The 20,381-nt window shown below is 43.3% G+C and overlaps 1 protein-coding gene across 5 annotated transcripts in view; it reads left to right on the top strand.

The window, feature by feature from the left end:
* Positions 1 to 20,381, top strand: part of SLC66A2 (solute carrier family 66 member 2) — a 73,856-nt gene that overhangs the window by 48,917 nt on the left and 4,558 nt on the right. For all 5 annotated transcript variants that reach the window (XM_013940899.2, XM_067290937.1, XM_067290940.1 and 2 more), the window contains one exon: positions 3,514 to 3,730. In XM_013940899.2, the coding sequence (XP_013796353.1) occupies positions 3,514 to 3,730 (217 nt within the window). The remainder of the gene's footprint in view (positions 1 to 3,513; positions 3,731 to 20,381) is intronic.

A 20,381-nucleotide genomic window follows, 5' to 3' on the forward strand; every position in this document is an offset into this window, starting at 1 on the left:
ATTCTTTTACTTGTTCCTGGAAGTAGCTGGTAATGCAGAATCTGATGATATGTAGTATACTAAAAATAGACTTCTGCATTTGGAAAATACATCTGTTAAATAGAGCAATTACTGATTACATATTAGGTTGTTTTTAAGATAATTCAGACTTTTTCTGCAAGGCTGTTACCAAGGTTATAATTGTTTTTGTCTCTTTTTATTTCAGTAAAACACTATGAAGCAAACTGTAACAGAAATTAGAAGTTATTCATAACCTAATATAGTGACATGGACACTCTGTATAGCATCAGCATAGTTTTGAGCAGACTGAGAGTCAGAAAGAGAATCTCAGTCTTTCCTCTGCTAGTAACTTACTCTGCTGCTTCAGCTGAAGTCCTGTTTCACACGATAGTTTTCTAATCTATATATGTTATTACAATAGAAACAATACTCAAGATTTTTCAGACAAAGGCTGATGAGTAAATTATCATCATTACCAGATTTCTTGTCTGCCTAATACTAGGTTCAGGAACACTAGTGCTTATGTGAATGGAAATGGACTTCAGTACAGCAGCGCTAAAGGATGCACGTGAACAGCTGACTTCGGTAGCATATAATCATGTATGTAAGTGTTTGCATGGATGAGGACGTGTCCGTGGATTTTGTCGTGGGCCTCTCAGCAGCTGCGTGAACGATGACTTTTTCAGTCCCGTGGACTTCTACAGCTTCCGCACCCCCGCGGATGTGCAGTTTGCACATTTCTGTTTTGCAAATCACTTCAGGGAAAATAAGGATTTGGTATACAGTGGTGGGTGTTACAAAAAGGATCCTTGAGTATGTGGAGGAGAAAACGCAATGTCCACGGGGCAGCCAGAGCACTGGTGGGAGGGTTGGTGAGCAACGGTCCGAAGGGCCTGCGTGCACGGGGCGGCACGGCAAGCAAAGAGCAGAACTGAACCTGCAGAGTCTAAGACTCGAGGCGAAATGACTGCTTTAGCTATCTCAGGAGCTGAGAGGTCTTTTTTATTAGGTCTGGGACTGTCTGGAAGAGTGTGGTGTGTGTGCTCTTACCGACAGCCGCCGCTCCTTGCTAGCGTGCAAGCGTTGCTGGGAGTCGGCGCCTGCCTAGCGCTGCGTTGAGCTGAATGACCTGTGCTGGAAGGTAAACGCAGGTTTTCCAGCCGGCACATTTGCAATGCAGGAGGTCTGAATTAAAAGAAATTCTCGCCTTTTTCAGGGTTGAAACCCAATGCTTTAGTGTGTCTGCAGAGGAACCAAAGGCTATGTGAGAACATTCTGGTGTCAGTGTTAAAAGAAATAATTTGGTAGAAGCGACTGTTATGTCCTATTTAAAAGCTATTAGTAGCTCTCCTTTTCCAGAACGGAGGTTGCTTTTTTAAATGGCCTGTAACTTTGCCAACTTTCTCTCTTCATCCACTTTTCTTCTGCAGGTTTATAATTCTGTCCCCATTGTAAGTCCAAATAGTGTCTGTTGCTAATGTAACAGGTGCATAGTGTCAAATCTGTTATGCTGAGTCAGGTCATTTCCTTGGTATTGCTCATGAAGTTGAGGGCATCATGGCAAAATTAGGGTGAATTTGCTTTGTTCCCCCTCCTGCCATGTTATGTTGTGCAGCTGTAGGTCAGGTGAAGTGGAAGGGATGGGAAATTTGGGTATCTCTTACTTCTCCTTACCCTGTCAGAGGTTTTCATTGACTCTGTTTATCCTCCTTTCCAGAAAACGCCAAAGGGATAAATGAAAATGAATAACGTGCTTCCTGCATTTGTGACTGTGGTTGTCTTGTGCTCTCCTTTTTCTATTTAGTTCTTTTTTGTTCTTCCTACAGCTCCACCAAGGAAAGTTTTCACAGAGCTCCAGAAATGCATGTGTGATGCCTGCATACTGGGTTGGCTGTGCCAGCACTGGCGCTACCTTTTAACTTGTCTTGTGTCCCTGCCAGTGAATTCTGAGGCTGAGGAGCTACTGCCTTAAATTATTCAAGGTCAACATTACATTGACAGTGGCTTTGCCACGGATGATTTAATTTAGTTCTGGGTGATAGCTGAGGGGGTGATAATGCTACAAAATGCACTGCGCTGCAGGTTGGGTGTGGCTTGCGGCTCTTCTTGTCTTCCTCTTGGTGTGGCAAAGTAAAGTGATACAGCTGAACACAGAAGTTGTCTTGAGGCATGGATTTTCAGAGTGGTTTTTTTTATTTTATTTTTGAAGAAGTTACAGAGAAAAGAATGTCCAAGGGCCAGAGTGATAATGATACTAAAGTGTCAGAAGGTGCAGAAAATGAAACTGTTGTTTAGCCTCTGTATATAGCCTTATGCACCTAAGTACCTGTAAAGATTTGTCTCACATTTAATTGAATTTGTTGTTAGTGCAAGTCCATTGAGGTCGATGTATTAGTTGCCTGAATTAGCAGCAGAGCTTTTTTGTGGGATTCTGTACTTGCCCCGCGGAGGCAGTGACAGAAGTCTCCTAGTGACCTGTTGGTGCATTGCGTATGTTTGGGCTGGTTTAAATACTCCTGTTAGAATGATGGTTCGTCAGTATTTTCAGCTTCAAATGCTTTTAAGAGAAGATGACTCTCACAGCAGCTGCAAGTGAACAAGTGAAGCTACAAGTTATTTTGGGATTCTCGTTTTTGAAAGCTATGTTGTTATTTTTCTATAAGCTGATTGCCATTGTATATATTTTATTATTCATCCATAAGATAGCTACATGTCTTCCGTAAGTATGCTGTCAATGTGCCAAACAAATGCCATTCTCGGCTTGTTCTCTCTCTTGTTCTCTCCTCAAAGAGATGTTGGGTTTCATGGTAAGGTGTTTCATTCTGGTAGATGTAAAAAAAGAGTTTGCACCCTGTGCCAGTTTGTACAGGCAAAGGCAAGAGTGAAGTGCACCTTGCCCTTGGAGCAGTCTGTGGGAGGTGTTGTTCTTGGGGTGGGAGTCTCCTCAGTCTTGTGCCTTCCTTGGTCAAGCTCTACCTCCTGTGCTTGCCCTTCGCTGCAGGCAGCTGTGCTGCGCTGTGCTGGGGAGTGGAGCTGCAGACTTGAGGTGACCTTCCAAGCAGCCTAGATTGAGGCAGTTTGAAGGTAAAGATAATGATCCTGAAAGAGCGAGTGCTTGCACTGATGTGCTTGGGGCATGTATGGAATATTGCAGAGGTTTGTTTGTAAAGCACTTGCTGTGCTGTTAGAGTTGCCTCCAGAGTTCTTCACATTTTATATCCCAAGGTCAATGGTTTCTCCTTAAAAGTCAGTTTTGGAAGTATATTGGTAGTTTGCAAATATGTGTTTTAATGTTTCTTTATTGAATGCCCTCACAAAAAATGTTTTCTAAGTCAAGTATTCTGTGTGTGTATAAAAACTTTTTTTTTTTTAATCCTTTCTTTTTCCACTTCTCCTCCATCCCCAAAGATGCTTCACAGTTCTCAATTCTATCCTGGTAAACTTTGGGTGAGATTTAATGAGCCAAGTTGAGAAGAAACATCTTATTCTTCCTCCTTTCCTATTCTGTTGCAGATTTTGACTTGAACTATTTTTGGCATTGGAGCAAGTTTACAGACTACGTACAGTGTGTCCTGACCTTCACTGGTGTGACAGGTTACATCACTTACCTCTGTCTTGACTCATCTCTCTTTGTCGAAACGCTGGGCTTCCTTGCGGTGTTCACCGAGGCCATGTTAGGCGTTCCCCAGCTCTACCGCAACTACCGGAATAGGTCTACAGAAGGAATGAGGTATGACATTTTTCTTAAATAAAACAAGGGTGTGTGTGTGTGTGTGTGTGTGTGTGTGTGTTTACCTAAATCTTTGTGTAGCATGGGAAGACTTTTCTAGGCAGGGCAATGTTGTCTTTCTAAATTTTACCTCAAGACAGAGCATCTGTCGAAGTAGATTCTCTGCCTGTACAAGTTGGGTATAGCACTACTGAAGGCAGTGGGACCTCAGTTTTCCCCACTGAAATCAACCAATTGGCCAAGTCCAATTGGAGGTGGAAGCTCATTTTAGTAAAGTAAACATCTAAACCTATTGCTGTTGCCATTAGCTTTGGCTCTGGATTATTTGCTAATTACTGATCTCCCCTCTGTCCCTGATGTCACCCCCGACACTGACAGGTGGCTCCTCCAGTGCTCTCTGAACTGTGCACAGTCCTCCGAATTTCAGCAGAGCCACAGCACGCACCAGCTGGCATCCTTATCTCCTGGCGCATGTGCCCAAATCCCCTTCCTGTGGAAACAGAAAGGGGTGGGGAAGGAGAAGGGGATACAGTACAAGCCTGAGTCTCATCCTCGCCTGGAGTCAGGACGTGGCTGGGGAGCCTGGGACTGCGGTGTGTGCACACATCCCTCAGTTTAGATACTGAGCTGAAAGCACAGTGTAACGGTCCTTGTCAGACACCTCTGAGAACACTTGCTTTCCCCTCGCTCAATGCAGTTACATGGCCATGCATAGACTAGCGCAATCGTCATGTAGCTTTAACTTATTGCCTGTATCCTACAGCTTTTAAAAGGCCTCTGAACATTTGTATAAATTTTTTTCTTTTGTTTTTCTTCCTGTCCTAGAAGCATAGGAATGTTAGTGGATTTTTTTTCCCTGCTTTTATTTTGTTTTGTTTGTAATTATGTCTTGATCTCCTAGACCACCTCCTGATGTGTCTGATCAGACAGACTCATTGGCTTGTAGTGTTAATGCCTGCTGTGTGGCTGTTTGGACTGTGTTTGCAGGAAGCTTCTTTTCATACAGTAGTACAGGTGACTAGTCAACACACCAAGAACTCCTTTCTTACTGCTGTATCTCACTAATAGCACTTGCTCATCTAGGGCTGAGTAAAACTGCTAATTTTAGAAATCTGTGTTCCAGTGGTAAAATTGTGTCTTATGTTGATTTGCAGAATATTATACTATACAACATTAATGTAAATATTGGAATTCAAGGCAAGCTGTGTTATACTAGTAATTAGAAATGAACTGAAGATGGTACTAAAGAGAGAAAATATTTTGAGTGTGTGGCTAATAACTCTGTCAGTCTAACTCATATTAATTCACCATTTTTTTTGTAATATGTTATTGGTATATCTAACAAATGACATTAGCATTTATTTTTGTGTAAAAGCTTGTAACTGACAATTCAAAAAATCTTAAATGTGAGAAGTTTACAGTAATGACTGGGAAACCCTCTGTAAACAAGTGCATGGCAGAAAACTTTAATCTTGTGCTCACTGTTGGGGAGTGCTAAACTAGATTACCTTGTCCTACTATTTACTGGATATTTCAGTGATAAAACTAAGGTTTCCAAATTGCAAAGGCAACTTGTGAAGCTTTTTAAGGGAGAAAAAATTCACTGTGTTGCATTAGTTCACTAGTCTGTAGACCCAGTATGGCAGCAAAGTCAATTCAGTAAGTGCTGTGATCGTTTGTGACTTTAGCTGTTTTCTCTTATTGTTTTCCCTTGATGTTAAATTTGCTGGAAAAATTTTTACTCTGGACAAAACAAAACAAAAAAACCCAAACCAAAGCAATTATATCCTGTGTCTGCTGGCATTATTCCCTTTGCTTGTTTGCCTTGGTGATACTTTTGTTAGCTTCTGGAGTTCTTCTCTAGCTTGAAATGTTTTTGAGGGAATGTTTAGAAGTTTGCTTTGTTGCTCAAGGCATTTTCTATTTGAGATCCTCCTTGGCACAAGGTGGATCAGGATTTTCTTCCAACATATTTGTGTTTTGCATGCACATACTGCCTTGGAAAATTCTGTACTAGTGATACCCAAAAGAGAATTTACCTGTTAGAAGTTGCTTATGCTCTGGTTTGACTTTTCCCTTTATGTTTTTTTGTCTGACTTATAATGCCATAATGCAGCATTATGATAGCTGCTACCAGATAATGTTTTGCTTTTTCTTAATTACTCTCTTGGGATTTGAGTTTTGTTTTTCAGTTTCCTGTATATGCTATTTAGCAAAAGAGGAAGAAAAGAAAAAAGCTTTGTGCTTCAAAGCAACAGTTTCCTTGTGAAGCATTAAGTACAGAATTGCAGAATTCTCATTTAAAAATGCTTGGGGAAAGTGTGCTGTGTTTAGTCAAGAAAGAACAGTATGAAACCTCTTCTTCTCTTGCCATCAAACAAAACTAGGTCCAGTGATGTCCACCCTCCTTATCAGCTGCACCCACAAGTTTTCCCCAAAACGTTCTCTCCTCTGGCTCTACTCCTGAGGCAGTATTTTGCATGGCACTGGACACTGATGCATCTGGGGACTGTTGATACAGTTTATAGTTTACAGTATGCAGTAGTGCAAACATTTATGCTCTCTCTTTTCTCAGGTTGTTTCACAGTTTCATGTAGCAGCACATGTTTCAGGTACCACGTGTGCTTTCTAGCACTATGTGATCCTGAGTGGACTTGATCTCTAAGCGTTACTGGCCTGTTCCTAGTGTAAGAATGACTTCTGCTGGTGCATTACCTTCTGTTGAAGGGACTGTTGGAAATGTTTCCTCTGAACTTTCCTTCCTGTGCCTGCTTTTCTTACTAAAAAGATGTTAGAGGAAGAGACTCCAGTCCAGGAAGCACTCAAGTGTGCATGTAGCAGCCCCAGCCAGGCTACTTGTAGGACTAAATTTATGAACTTGTATTGGTATTTACCAGATGCGGGCTAGCTGATGCCCACTGGGACTTATTTACGGCTCTGCACAGAAGTAATGTGCATGTGGTTGTTTACACTGTCAGAAGCAATTGAACTGGTGATCCTCTGCCCATCAGCTGCACCATAATGGCTGGCTGCCAGACATGCTCTTAGCAGTCCTCAGCGGCAAGGTAAAATAGGCGAGTTTCAAGTATTTCTGTGGCTTTAAGCGTAATAGGGAGAGGAAAGAGAATTAAGTTGTTCTATTTAGTGACCTTTTGTACAATTATCATGTCCTGGTTGGAGGCAGTAACTTCTTAAACTGAACTAATTCTGTCACTTGTGTTGTATGAGTGGAGCCCACATCCCTGATACAAGCATCACAGAGTTTACTAGTGTCAGAGAAAGGGTCACTTGAAGGGTCTCAAGACTTGGCTAAGAAAAGCAGCAGCATGCGTGTGTCTCTGAATTAGGGTAGAATGGGAAATAGCAGCTGATATGTTAAGTCTATTTCTACTTTAGCAAATAATGCATTTTCTAAATATAAACTGACAGAAAAGAAAGGAAAAAGAAGGTTATAGTACATGGCCACAGCTGAGCAATGCATCCTGCCAGACTTCTCGGACATTGTCTTGCTTCTGTAAAAAGAGTGCAAACAAATAACCCTACAGCCTCCCCATCCCCATCGGCCCTGTTTGCTTCAGTGAGAACTTGAGGACATCTCCTGCTTGAGGTAACAGTCAACTCCTGATAAACAAACTTGGAGACCACAGGCCAGGAGAGATGCAAATGGAAGACATGGCTTTGGTGGCAGGCAGAATACCCTTGAGATTCTGTTTTGAAATGGCCTCCATCATCTCACCTCTGTATTTCAATCTGCTACTGCCCACAAAGTCCCCTACAGAAAATGTGCTCAGCTGCTGAGATATGCATCCAGAGAAGGGCATTTGCAGCTGATTCAGTTGTATTTCTTGTGACAGGGCAATGGCTGGAATGAAGGAATCACAGGTATGATGTGCATTGCAGTGCTACTGAGAATAACCTTCCCAGCTTTTTGCTCTCTGTATTCTACTGGATAAAGTTCCTAATTTCTTAACTTTTACTTCTGCCCTCATTTCTCTCCTTTTCCTCTGCTTTTCCTTTCTTTTTGTAGCAATATCACTAATAGGTCCTCCAGGTTCCTCTGTTCTCTGAGAGAGCAGAGACCAAAGGAAAAGTTGGAAAGAGATGGAAATGATGAAAACAAGCAGGAGATGCATGCTGAGTAATAGCTTTTGGGGAGAGAAGAGTGTGTGGTATGTCCTGGTGGGCTGGTGATTGAAGGATAGGTGGTTTCCCACAATTAAGTAAAAAAGCAATAGAAATTTCCATGATGTTCTCTGACAGAATTCCTGATAACCTTGGAAATTAGTGCTTTATAGAAACTTAGAGCTCTGTTCAAGCTGCAGGGACAGGCAGAACAGGGAAGGACTGCATTGTCCCTCCAGGAGCTGCTTCCAAGGTCTGTCTCTGGTAGCTGGTTGCCGGTTTTCAGACTGCTCAAAAGGAATCTCATCACTGCTCATTTGGATGATGCTGGGAAAAAGGCTCAAAACTTGGACGCGCGTGCACACGCCCCAATACCCACCCCGGCACAATCAGTTAGCCTGCTTTCCTGTTCATATCAGCCTGTCTTGGGAAATTTAGCATAAAAAGGCTGAATGAGGAAAATTTCAGTATTGCATTCAGTCAGAATACTACACTATGAGACTAAGAAAATTTGGTTCTTCCTGTGACAGTACTGTGGGGGCCGCTCTAATTATCCTGTTTAAAGAATCACAGTTCGTCAAAGGAGAAACAATTGGCGTTTATTGTCTCACAAGCATTTGGAGCCAAGATTTGCAAATTTTAAGAATGTTTTTCTATTCAGAAGTGTTTAATGAGTCGTACTGCAGCTGTAAACTCTTTACGAGTAGGCATTTGTCTCAAATGTATCCAGTAAAATAGATGCAAAGTATAGGGGTATAAGAGAAAGAAATTATTTGAAATAAATGTCCCGAGATATTATTTCCTCTCTTTTTACCAGTAGACACTATTAAAAATATTAGAAGACAACATTTTTTTGTGGGGTGCTTTTATTCAGTAGTCCCTTATACCATTTCCCTTTATGACATGTACAGCTCTTTGTATCATTTTGTAATAGAGGCTTTTGACTTCTGAGGACAGGATTTGTCCCAGAGACTATCTCAACTTTATTAAAATGCTGTTAAGGTTACTGCAAGCTGCTAGATTTTTCTCCTTGTATTGGGTTAGCCAGGTGCCTTGATGCGCAGATGTACAAGGCCTTATTCAGGACTGGCTAACCAGCTGCCCGGTCACCTACTCTGGAGAGATTTTGAATTTAAGCAGATTTTGGAGTAAATAGGTAAAATAGCTCCATCAAGTTACTTTCTTTGCAGTTCTACTGTTTAGAGCAAAACAAAATCCTAAATTAGAAAAAACTAGTAAGAGTTGTGGATTTTTCTGTTCTGGCACTAACTATGCATTAGCTTTTAAATAATGAATAAATTTAGTTCCATTGAAGGAGATGTTAGATGCAATCAGGATCTGCCACAGCAACTTTATTTACACATTTGTGCATCTTTGTGGAAGTTCAATAAAGGAGAAAGAAAAATTAATTGAAAAATGACGTAAAAAGTACTAGAATGGTGAAGGAAAATTAAAAGTGGAGGATGCAGGCAATAGCAGTATTGATCTTAGTGTTTTTTTCCTCAGCTCTTGTTTCTCATTGCTACAACTCGTGTGAATGAGAGCAAAATAAAAGAAATGGGAGGAGGAATGAGGGAGGCCTACAAGGGAGTTTTTCTTTAAGTATTGCATAAACATAAAGTAGATGCTGCTGAAGAGAGAGAACTGTTGCTCCTAGTTGTTGGCATTGTAGCCTCCAGATGCTGATATACCATAGTGTTATATAGGTGTATGGGCATGTGGGAGGGAGGCAGGCATTAGGTAAGAGAGCAGGATGCATTCATAGGTTCAAATCTTCTGACTCAACTGAGCAAGCAGTTTTTCATTACAGAAAGCATTTTATAAATGCTCTTGATGGACTAAATTATAAAAGAGAAAGCGGTTTTCAAGAGAATAATTAGGAACTGAAAAGTAGAACTGGGACCACGGCAAATGGAGAAATCAAGGTCTTGAGTGTGAGCCAGAAAGGCTTTGGGTAGATCCAGAATTATTAGCACTACTTAAAAATGGTTTGTGCTATTACTTAATGTTGTATAGGGCCATTCCCTTTCCTATTGCACTAAGTTAATCGAAACTGTTCAGTGTGCTTACAAAATGCTTATCTTAAACTATTCTAACAATGTACTATATTTCCATGATTGCATTCTTGTTTCTTCTTAAATGACCTTTCTTTCTATTCAGGTCTGTAGTTTTTTCCATGGGTCTGCAAAAACGATTGTCATTGCTTCTGAGGCTCCAGCCACTCATGCTTTTTCTGGGGCAGTTTAGCTTTCTTCATTGTTTTGCTTTGATGACTTTTTCATTTCCTAGTTCACTATTACAGCACTGATCATGTTCACTATTGTCCTTTATAGTGACCGTTCATATAAAACAGCCTTTGTGGAGTCTCATTTTCAGACTTTGCATACACATCCGGGAGGATGTGTATACACATTTGCAGGAGTTTGGGCAGTAGCCACTAAACAATTTTCATGACCAGATCAACTGGACTTTGGTACAACTGCAAGGTTTACCATTTACACCTGTTGTCTTCTGTCTCCCCCTTTTCATTTATGGTTCTAATAAATAACAGGGACCTCAGATTGCCCCTCCTGAATTTGGTTATTTTATAGTGGAAATGGTGAAAGAAGTGCTCATTAGTCCTTGGAAGATTTTTAGTTTCTTCTCCATTTTGAGTGTTACTACATCAGGAAAATATCCTCACAGTCTCCAGTCAAACAGGCTTGGCCTCTCTTCAATGCAGTCAGAACGAGGTCAGAGTCCTGCCAGCCTGCTGACAGATAGACTGAAAACCATTTTATTTTGATCTCAGGGAGCAAACAGATTTTCCTTTCTTACCCCCTCCTCTTCTCAGTCCCAACAAAATTTATTGTCTTTCTGCCCATAGTCCCATGTCCTTTCCCTTCGCTGTTATGTGCTCTAGATACAAAGACCTGCTTGACTTTCTGCAGACACGTGGCCTGCAGGTTGCTGCGCTGGGGTCAGCACCGTGGACACCTCTGTGCTTGCCTGCCATCTCTGCCCAGACCTTTGCTCTCAAGACCTGCAGCAGCACAATATGAGGTTCCAAAGATGGCTCTTTGTGCCCTGAGCACTCAACACATCTGAGAGTTTGAGTGAAGAGGAGAGTGGAAAAACCCAGGAGGGAGTGGGAGACCTTGTTTCCCTCACCTTGCTTTCAGCACTCCTGACAATATGAGCAGCAGCAGACACTTAAGCTTCTTCCAGCCTGTGGCACAGTGCAGATTGCTAAAGCTCTTCTACGTGGTCAACTTCTTTCTCTTTTCTCTTCCCCCAGCACCTCCTCCCATCAGTTCAAAAAGCAAATTGCAAGCAAATGAATTCAACCCAAAAGGTGTTGGGCTATTACAAATAGTTCAAGGCTTCTTTACAGTAATAGGAATAAAACACTGCTGGTATTTCTCATCAGTGCTCTCTTCAGTCAGTACTTTTCTCTGTGCCCTGAAAATCTGAAATAGAAGAAAAGAATTCTTGTACCCCTGTTACAAAAACACTTTACAAGTTCCATTAAATATGGTCCATTTTCTGCTGGCAAGGAAGACTCATGCAAGGTATTTTGGGTAGTTAAGGTCAGGTTTTGCCAAGTTACAAAGGGTCAGAGCTGGGCTCACAAAGGCACCCGAGAGACAAAGCAGTTTTCTAAAAATGTCTTTTTCTTCTGTTATCTAAAAAAACCCAACAACAACAAAACAAAAGTGGCTCGAGTGTTGAAATTGCAGCACCTGTGTTGTTGTGCCAGAGATCCCTGCAGCTGGTTCTGTACGTGGGATGAGTCAGATTCTTATGTGGCTGCAGAATCATGTCCCTTGGTGCAGCAGGACCAAGGAGGGTTAGAAATGTGAATGGAAGTAAAATAAGATTCAGTTTTGGAGACAAGCAAACTGAGACGTGAGGATGCAAGTACCCAAAGTGGTGATATTGAGTATGATGAAGTTATGTAAGGTGAACAAACTGGGTGAGTGATGTAGTGGTTAATAGATCAGCTAGAACAGCAGGCAAAAGAGATTGGTGGAACTTAGCCTGGGAAGTGACTTTGCAGAAAGGTCCAAGAAGAAGAGATCTTCTGTCACAAGTTGGCCTGGGATGGTGCATTTGGTCCCCTGCTCCTCTGTCACAGAAAGACAAGCAAACAGAAAAACAAGGCTGGGAAGAGTGTTGACTGAGGTGTTGGATGGTCTGCCTGAAAGCTGAGATGGGGAAAGAAGAGCTTGTAACATCCTGGGGTTGGAGGTAGAAAGAAATTAAGCTTGCTATCAGAAAAAGCTGTTTTGAAAAGGATCAGGATTAGGTTTTAATTTGGTCCAGGGGAAGATGGCTGGGAATGATGTATGTGCATACAAGGGAATGGAATTAAATGCCAAGAAAAATGTTTTGGCATTGTCAAGTAATCGTTCAGTGTAGTGGTGAAGCCCTGTCCCTTCGACCACTAAATCCTGTAGTAGAGAATTTTCTAAAACAGGATGTGTAGGGAGCAGAGGGGCGGATGGGGAAGATGTAGGGAGTAAAGACAGACTAGGGGGTGTTTGTCCCTTTCCAATTGCAAAGACCCTGCTGTGGCTGAAATTTAGAGGTTTGTATCATGTTTTTGTGTGGGGGGCATTATTGCAATGCTTTTATTTCTTCCCCATAGCATTCAGTCCTTTGCAGAGGAGGGCTTTACAGCACTGACTGGGAACCACTGGGTGTTAGTGGTAATACTGTAAATAGCAAGCGGCTTTACCAAGTATTGGTTTGCGGTGGGCTTCATCTGGCAAAGCAGAGTCTTACATTTGAAACTGCGAACTCTGGGTTTTCCTGTGAGAAACAGCACAGGTGTGTGGTGCATTGCTATTGCTGCAAACTTCCCTTCTGTGTGTGCGTGTGAAAGGAAAAGTGGAAAACCTGACGCTTCCTATGAAGACTTAGCTGCTGGCATATCTTTATATAGAGGTTGCAAGGGGTTATTTCCATGTAACAGTGAAGTGTTTTTGAGAAGAATGTGAGTTTCATTTCTTGCAACAGTCTAATCCTATTTCCAGGCCACAAGCTGACTGGAAGGTAGTGTTAAGCTTTGGCTTTGAGTGATAGCTCTTATTTTACACGCAAGGGTGTTTGGGATTTTTATTTCTCCAGTGTTTTCTTAAGATGTGAGAAGTGTTTCAGTAGCTGAAGGATGTGATTAATTCATGAAAAGTAATGACTGTAATATCATTAGATTTTGTTCTCGGAGGCACTGGCTTTGGAGAGAGGCACTGAATGCTTGTCATCGAGAACAAGGTGAGTATTAGAGCTAGGCCTCTTACGTTGTGTATGATGATCTAAGTGATAATTGCAGTTTTAAATCACTGGAATACTAAAAGCATGCTCAGGCTGTGTACTGGTTATCATATGAAGATGAAGGGGAAAATGTGCTAAAATTACCTCAAGTTAAATTGGATTAAGGGTCTGATGATTTTTTTTGTTGTCTAGAGCAGAAGGAAAAGAAAATTTAAGAGCACTATGATTTGAGCCTTGGGATACACAGCTGTGCTGAAGAAAAGCTCTCTTCCCTCCCCTCTTTTTATTGCTCTTCAAATTTATTGTGTCCCAAGTTATTTAGATCTATAAAAAGAAATGCGCTAAATGTCATTACATACAGATATTATTTCTCCATTTTGTAACGCTGGCCCTGCAGGGAGCAGCAGCAGGGTCCCTCCAGGCAGCGAGCGGGCTGCGGCCACCAGGGTGCCGAGGGCTGGTTGCCCTGCCAGGAGCCGAGCCACGGGAAGGAGCGTTTGGTGCCTGGGATTTGCTGCCAGCTGTGCGGCCGTGGGGATGCAGGATCGGCCCTGGCAGCGCCGTGGCATGGGATGTGGTGCGAGCTGTGCCAGCACCTGCCACCGCAGGGTGGTGAGAGTGAGGCTGAGCGACTGTAGGGCGACTCGGAGAGTGTTGAAGTCAACATTAGCCTGCGACTGTGCCCACGCCTTGAGGCGGGAGAGGTAAATGAGGAGAGATGCTCAAGAACATCTTAGTGAGACCCTCAAGGATGGGGTAACTTAGGTGTGCTCCACACCATGTGCCTGCAGCTACCACCACTGGGCTCCATGTTGGCAGCTGGATTACTTTGAGCGGTACAAGGTGTAATTTGCCTCCCAGCCCATGTTTTCACCTGAGGAAAACACTTCTTTCGTGGCAATTTTTGAGGCTTCCAAATTAGTCTGTAACAGAATGAGAGTTTTTCCTCATACAGGTTCATATTGGGTTTCTGAGCAGACTTGAGCTTTTCAATCTGGCCAGTGTCCATTTGTCTGGCAGGAAGGGCACTGGTGCGAATTGTGGTTCAAGTTTATCCTCTGATCTACGGAAGAGATTTTTTAAATCTCTGCTGCGCAGATTTGGGTTGTTAAGATCTGCTGCCCCTTGTCCTGCAGCACCATATAACCTAAAGTTGTAGAGCATTCAAAATATTTTGTAGCTATTAAGGGTTACCAGTGTGTGGACCCTTACAGGCTAACCTGCAGGCGTAGCTGTCGGAAATAGCGGGAGGCTGGAGCAGGGATCGTGGACTCCCCACCAGCCCAGTCCCCGTGTCGCGTGTCTCCGTTTCCCCTTGGCTCTCCTTTTGACAGACACGCTCTAACAAATACTGGCTTTTGAATGTGTGCGCTAAGTGGTGTCCAAATGCCTGGTACCCAGCTGCTTTTGGAGATTAAAAAACAGATGTTCACAGGGAAAAATTATTGACAAATATCTGCTTATTCTTGCAAAATAGTCCTTGCAAATTAGAGAAGCTTTCAGAAGGATGCAGCGCCCTGTGCTATCCATTACTCCTGAGTATGGCTTTAATGCAACTTCAGCAATCCAAAATAAATGCTGGATGTCTTTCTTCCTGCATGCTCCTCTGAACTCTCCTCCTAGCCGTGCGGGGCTGGACAAACAGCTCCCTCTGGAGAGCGTCAGCGCCGCTCCAGTGTTGGAGAAATTGCTCAAAAGTGATGTAAGGCACGCGCTTGCCAGGGCAGAGCACGTAGGACGGGAGGGCAGCTTCATGCCTGGATTCTCAGCTGGCTGCACAGTATTTAAAAACAAAATCGATGCTTGCTCATACAAAAAGACCTGTCTTAGCATATGCACATTTGATTCCTAGATTTCAAACTTCAGACCCTTCCCTTTGGATATCTGGTCCCAATATCGAGTAATGCTTTTTTTTTGTCTCCATGTATATATATATATATATATATATATATATATATATATATATAGTTTTTGGCAGGCTAAAGAATTTGGTTAGCATCAGAAGAACTCCTTTTTTTGTTAAGCGATATGGCATTTTGTGAGGAACCAATGCTGTATTTATTAATTTTTGTATTGTTTTGTACAGTGTTAAAAATACCATGGCATTCAGGCTTCCTGTTTTCTGATCTGCATTTCACTGTTGAAGGCAGGCCAGCCTCTGACTGAAGTGCAGTGTTACGGATACTTGCTGTCTTCTCTAAGTAGACTATTTTGGAGCTGCAAATGGGAGCTGAAAGTTTTCCAAAGTCAGGATGTTATAACTGAATCTGCTTCCTCTTCCAAACATTCCCATGCAAATGGGCTGTGGGAGGTAACAGCTTAAAAGGTTGCAAGAGAGATACCTTCTGTCCCCTCTTCCTCGCTTCCCAAAACCAAATGTAGTGTTCAAAATACTCATTGACAGGCTGTTCCGATGTAGACCTTATTCCTGAAGGGGATACCAGCTTGTCAGCTCTTAAATGATTTTATTCTGCTTTTATGTCCCCAGTCATATAAAGAACTAGGTGCCAATATATGAACAAATGCCTCAAATTATGAGAATCTAAATAAAGGCAGATTTTTGAATCCAGTATCGCCTGGGTCTTGGTCTAGTACCTGGCCATGATTCTGGGAAGCTGTGGTCACCTTCCCCTGATTCTTGAACAGAGAGTCCAAGCTGTTTTTCTTCTTGTTGGCTCCACTTGCTTGGGATAGAAGGAAGAAAACCCCAACTTTTAAAGTAGATAAAGGTCAATAAATTACACTCCCTTTTCTGTTATTAGAAATAACCGTTGGGATTCTTGAGTTCATTGACTGTCTGAGCACAGTTAGCGCTCGGTTTGCGACTGAATCCAGGATGTAATTACATGAGGGCAACATGTACCTCTTAGTGCTATTTGTGCCACTATGTCTGGTCAAACCACTACAGAATTTCTCAGCGGAAGTCCCTGTCTAGTGTCTGATTCTCCCTGTGTCTTCCAGCTTGCAGTATATTTTTGGGTTTGTGTGTTGTTACAAACATGCAGAGTCATAACATTGATGTGAGAAAATCTACAGAGCAAACAGGAAGCAAGTCCTGCCGTATCTTGCTTTCTGTGTAGGTTTGTGCTAAGTACCAGCCCCTGTTCTGCAGACTGCGACTCTGCAGCTCTGCTAACGTGCGACTCTAAGTTATTTTGATGGATGGTTGCCACTAGTTTTAAGGCAGGGTGATACCACAGGGAGGAGAGGAGGCTTCATGCCTCATTCTTTTGCAACATAGGGGTTTTTCTGTAGTCTTGACTCCTTCGGGTGAAGGAAGAAGAAAGGTATAATGAACAAGAACTGGCTAATGCACAGCAGAATATGCAAAGACTTCAATGGAAGATCAAGGACTTGAGGCTGTCACAGCCAGACTCTGAGCAGAAGGAATGAAGAAGCTAAAAAGCTTTGATTTGAGTAGAATTTGTTCTGAATTAAAGGGCTTGAGCCTAAGCATCTGGCTAATCTCATTGTTCTGTAAATTATCCAGCCTGTAATACAATTACTCAAAGTGAAGCAATGGAAAGTTTCTTTTTTAAGACACTTTACAAACTGTTTCTATACCTGAGTAATTTCAGGAGTGTTTTTTTTTTTTTTTTTTTTTTTTAAATTATGCTTTGTTGGCTGACCATAGATAAGGTGCACTAATAGATGTTTCTTACTTCTGGTTGCTGTCACTATAGAATTAATACACAAGATACAAGGAAACTGAAGCAAGTTGTTTCTTGAGAAAAATGAATGCTGTTTTCCAGCATGCTACTTACTTAGCAAACAAAGGTTGGTACAGTGCCTTTATGAAATCTACTATCCGTGGCACAAAATATCAGTGCTGTAGGGAATTTATTTTATGTTACTATGTTAAAAAACAGCATTTGGCAGCCCACCCCTTGTCTAGTGTTTCTCTGATAAGAAATTATGGTGTCTTTTGGAGAACTGATCCCAATAGCACAATAAATAAGTGCTCTTTCAGATTTTAAGAGCAGCTGAAAAATACCCGATTTTCTTCTCTGGTCAGTTACAATTTACGCAGAGTTGACACTGGCTGTCGCTACATTAGCAGCTCCTTGTAATGAGATCAGCTGTAAGGAAGACGCTTGTTTTTAGGGGATTTGTTGTCATTGGATACTGCAGTACTGATTTACATTGCTGGGAAGTGCTATTTTTATTGCAAGTCTGCTTCAGCCTCTGGCAATACCATCTATTTCAGCGCAGTTGCCGCCTCCTGTCCCTGGAGTTGGTATCTCCATTGTCACAGCACCAAATGCCGCCATTTGTTTCTTTCTGCCTTCCCAAATCGCTCCACGGCACCGCTCACCCCTCACGCTGCCCCTAACCCGCTCGTGTGTTGGTGCTAAGGGCAAAACGGCCGTTGCACTGGCCTGATTGACTGTATCCTTCCCCGGGACTAGGTGAGTGTTTCCTGCTTTCCACGCGTCTCTGGTTTAGCTTTGGGCTAGCGCAGGCGGGGTGTCAGTTCATTCACACCTAACCCCTGTTTTGCTGCGTAGCCAGGGCTGCCCAGAGCGGCTTTGCAGCAAAGCCTCGTCCACACTTACAGCACAGCAGTTTCTCTTGCGCTGTGACACCCAGGGCCAGACATGCCCTGAGGTGCTGTGATCTGTCAGGAGGTGGCATCTGGCACATGGCCGGCTGAGGACCAGAGCCCTGCAGGGTGCTCAGCCTTGCCCCAGAGGCTCCTTCTCCATCAGCAGCCAGCACTGGAGCCTCTGCTACATGGAGAGGCTCTCTGGGAAGGCCCGTGCTGTTGTGTGACCCTGCATGTACCTGTCCTCTACCATATGGTGTGCAGAGTCCTGCAGGAAAAGAAAGCTGCGGGACTTGTGGGTTGCCCCCTTTGGCATATTGGTGGCTTGTCAAATGTGCCCCGTGCGTCTTGCAGGAAAGGAGTGGAGCTTCATTCTGCAATGGAGGCTATGATAGAGCTGTGGAGGAAGCACTCAGAGGTGCTCTCCCCTTTTTCCTCCTCCTTCCCTACAATGAACCAAAATAAGCCTGTTTCTTTAGGCAACAAAATCCTCCTGGTCTGCACAGATACTCTGCTCTTTTCTCCTTCTAGGCAGGTAAGATGGCAGTGGTGGCACCCGATCTGCCTAGGGTTGGTTGGTTGATTTCTTTTCTTCCCCAAATAATAAGAATAAATATAAGAAATTCCTTTCCTCCCCAAGTGATGCGCAACATTTAAAACCTGCAGAAAAAGCTGACTTTTCTATCCTATATGTGGCATCCTGACATGATACCTGGAAGTACAACAGCAGTGATGGTGCTGTATCCATGAGTCAGTCATGCATAATCACGCACACATAGTTGTTATTGCAAATGGCATCTGTGTGTGCAGCAAGAAGCAGGCAATGGCACAGCTAAAATAAGAGGGCAGGACCATTGCTACTGTATTCCAGTGCTTGGAAATTAAAAACGTGGGCCTGGGATATGATACTGGGGGGCCCTGTATTCCCTCTCCAGAGATGCCATACAGCTACTCGTCAGGTTTATCAGTGGGCTAAAACTTGCAGATAGCGCATGCAGGCTGATGCTGGCCACGATACAGGGGAGCTGCCAGCGGTTGTGGTTCTCCCTTCTCTGAGGGGCACTGGGGGGGATGAGACGTGCTTAACTGGGGACAGCACTGGGAGGCATTCAGAGATGCTTACAAACATTACAGTGATGAGATTGGGATCCTGGGCCGGCACACACCTCTTCTGCTTGTTTCTTGCCTCACCCTGAATGCCCTTGTCACAGCTGTAGTCCTCCATTGGTCCATCCCAAATTCAGGCCCTTCCAAAGGACTCATTGCCCAAGTCCCAAGTCCTCTTCCATTTCCTCTCATTCCTACCCCATCCCAGCATCTTTTTCCTGCTCCCTTCTCACCTGAGCTCTCCCTGCTCCTCTGATGTCTCCTCAGCTTTCCTCCTGGGCTCCTCATCGTCTCTTCTCGCTTCTTGTCCAACTCTGTCCCCGTTTTTATGCCAAGCTGTTTTTTGTGACACATCTGTAGGTCTGTGCTGCGCTTGCTGCTTTTGTCCTCTCACAGTCTCTCCTCCGCCAAGATGAGGAGTGGAGGAGCGCGAGCGGCCAGCCCTCCCACACTCACTCGTTCGCATTAAGTGGGCCTCTGGGTTCTGGGGACTTAGATGCAGCTGCAATACTAAGATGTTTGGAACATCTATTTTATATATATATTTTTTTGTGTTTTTATGGTAGCCTGGCAATTTGCAGGTTTTCTCCTGCTCTTTTGTCTAACCTACTGGACAGAGGAAGGATGTGTATTTTGTGATTCAGTGGCAGACTGGTGGTGGTAGCTTTTTAAACTATCCAGTACTATTTTTTTTTTTTTAAATCACTTTTGCCAAAATACAGTATAGGACAGCTTGGGATGTACCTCTGTACAGAGCGTTGTGCCATGTCCTAGTGAACATCCCAGGGATGATGCTGATTTCCTTCAGTGTCTGACATACCAGCTGAAGAAAGGGGCTCTGGAACATGCAACAGATGTGGGAGCAGGCACCAAATTACTAAATCAGCATTGTAAGCTGTCAAGTTCACAGGTGGCGGCTTAGTAAAAATCCAGAGTTTGCTTTGGCAAACTCATCTCAGCACATAAGACTGCCAGAGGTGGGCTTGGCTCATGAGGCGCTGTTGAACTGCACGTATCCAAAAGGTTTCCCCCAGTGATTATTTCTTCTTTGGGAGATTAAACCCTGTTGTGGACTATAAACCTTCTGACAGTGTGTGCTTTCTCCTCCATATCTTTACCGCACGCTTGGTCATTTTTAAAACCCTGCTAGCTTTTTCCACGTGGAATATGTGGCAAATAGCCATTGTATATTAAGGCTCCTACTCAAACCTTATGTGGCCTCCCTGAACTGCATTTCTGAGGACAGAGAATGTTTAGTTTGACCTGCCAGGATTAGCATGTGCTTCGCTTTTAGTGAAGGTCTCCAACCATGCCAGGACTGAGTCACAATTAAATTGTGATCAGCTGCCCAGCAAACATTGGTAAGCTTAGCATTACAAGGAGGAGTAATGCTGGCTGCCTGCAAGCAAGTGCCAGTTTATTACCCTTGGAGTTTATTGCCCTTCCTAATTAAAAGCAACCAAGCAACCCCTCCACCACATGCATGTGTAAACCTCCCGCAAGTGTGGCATAACATGACTCAGTGTGACTGGCAGCGCGTGCAAGGCAGGCAGCGCAGGCTCTGTGCATGGAGCACAAATGACTGTGTGGGCTCAGCGGTTGTTTTCCTCCTTTTCTGAT

The sequence above is a fragment of the Apteryx mantelli genome, chromosome 2 (genome assembly GCF_036417845.1).
Source record: "Apteryx mantelli isolate bAptMan1 chromosome 2, bAptMan1.hap1, whole genome shotgun sequence".
NCBI classification, from domain to species: domain Eukaryota; kingdom Metazoa; phylum Chordata; class Aves; order Apterygiformes; family Apterygidae; genus Apteryx; species Apteryx mantelli.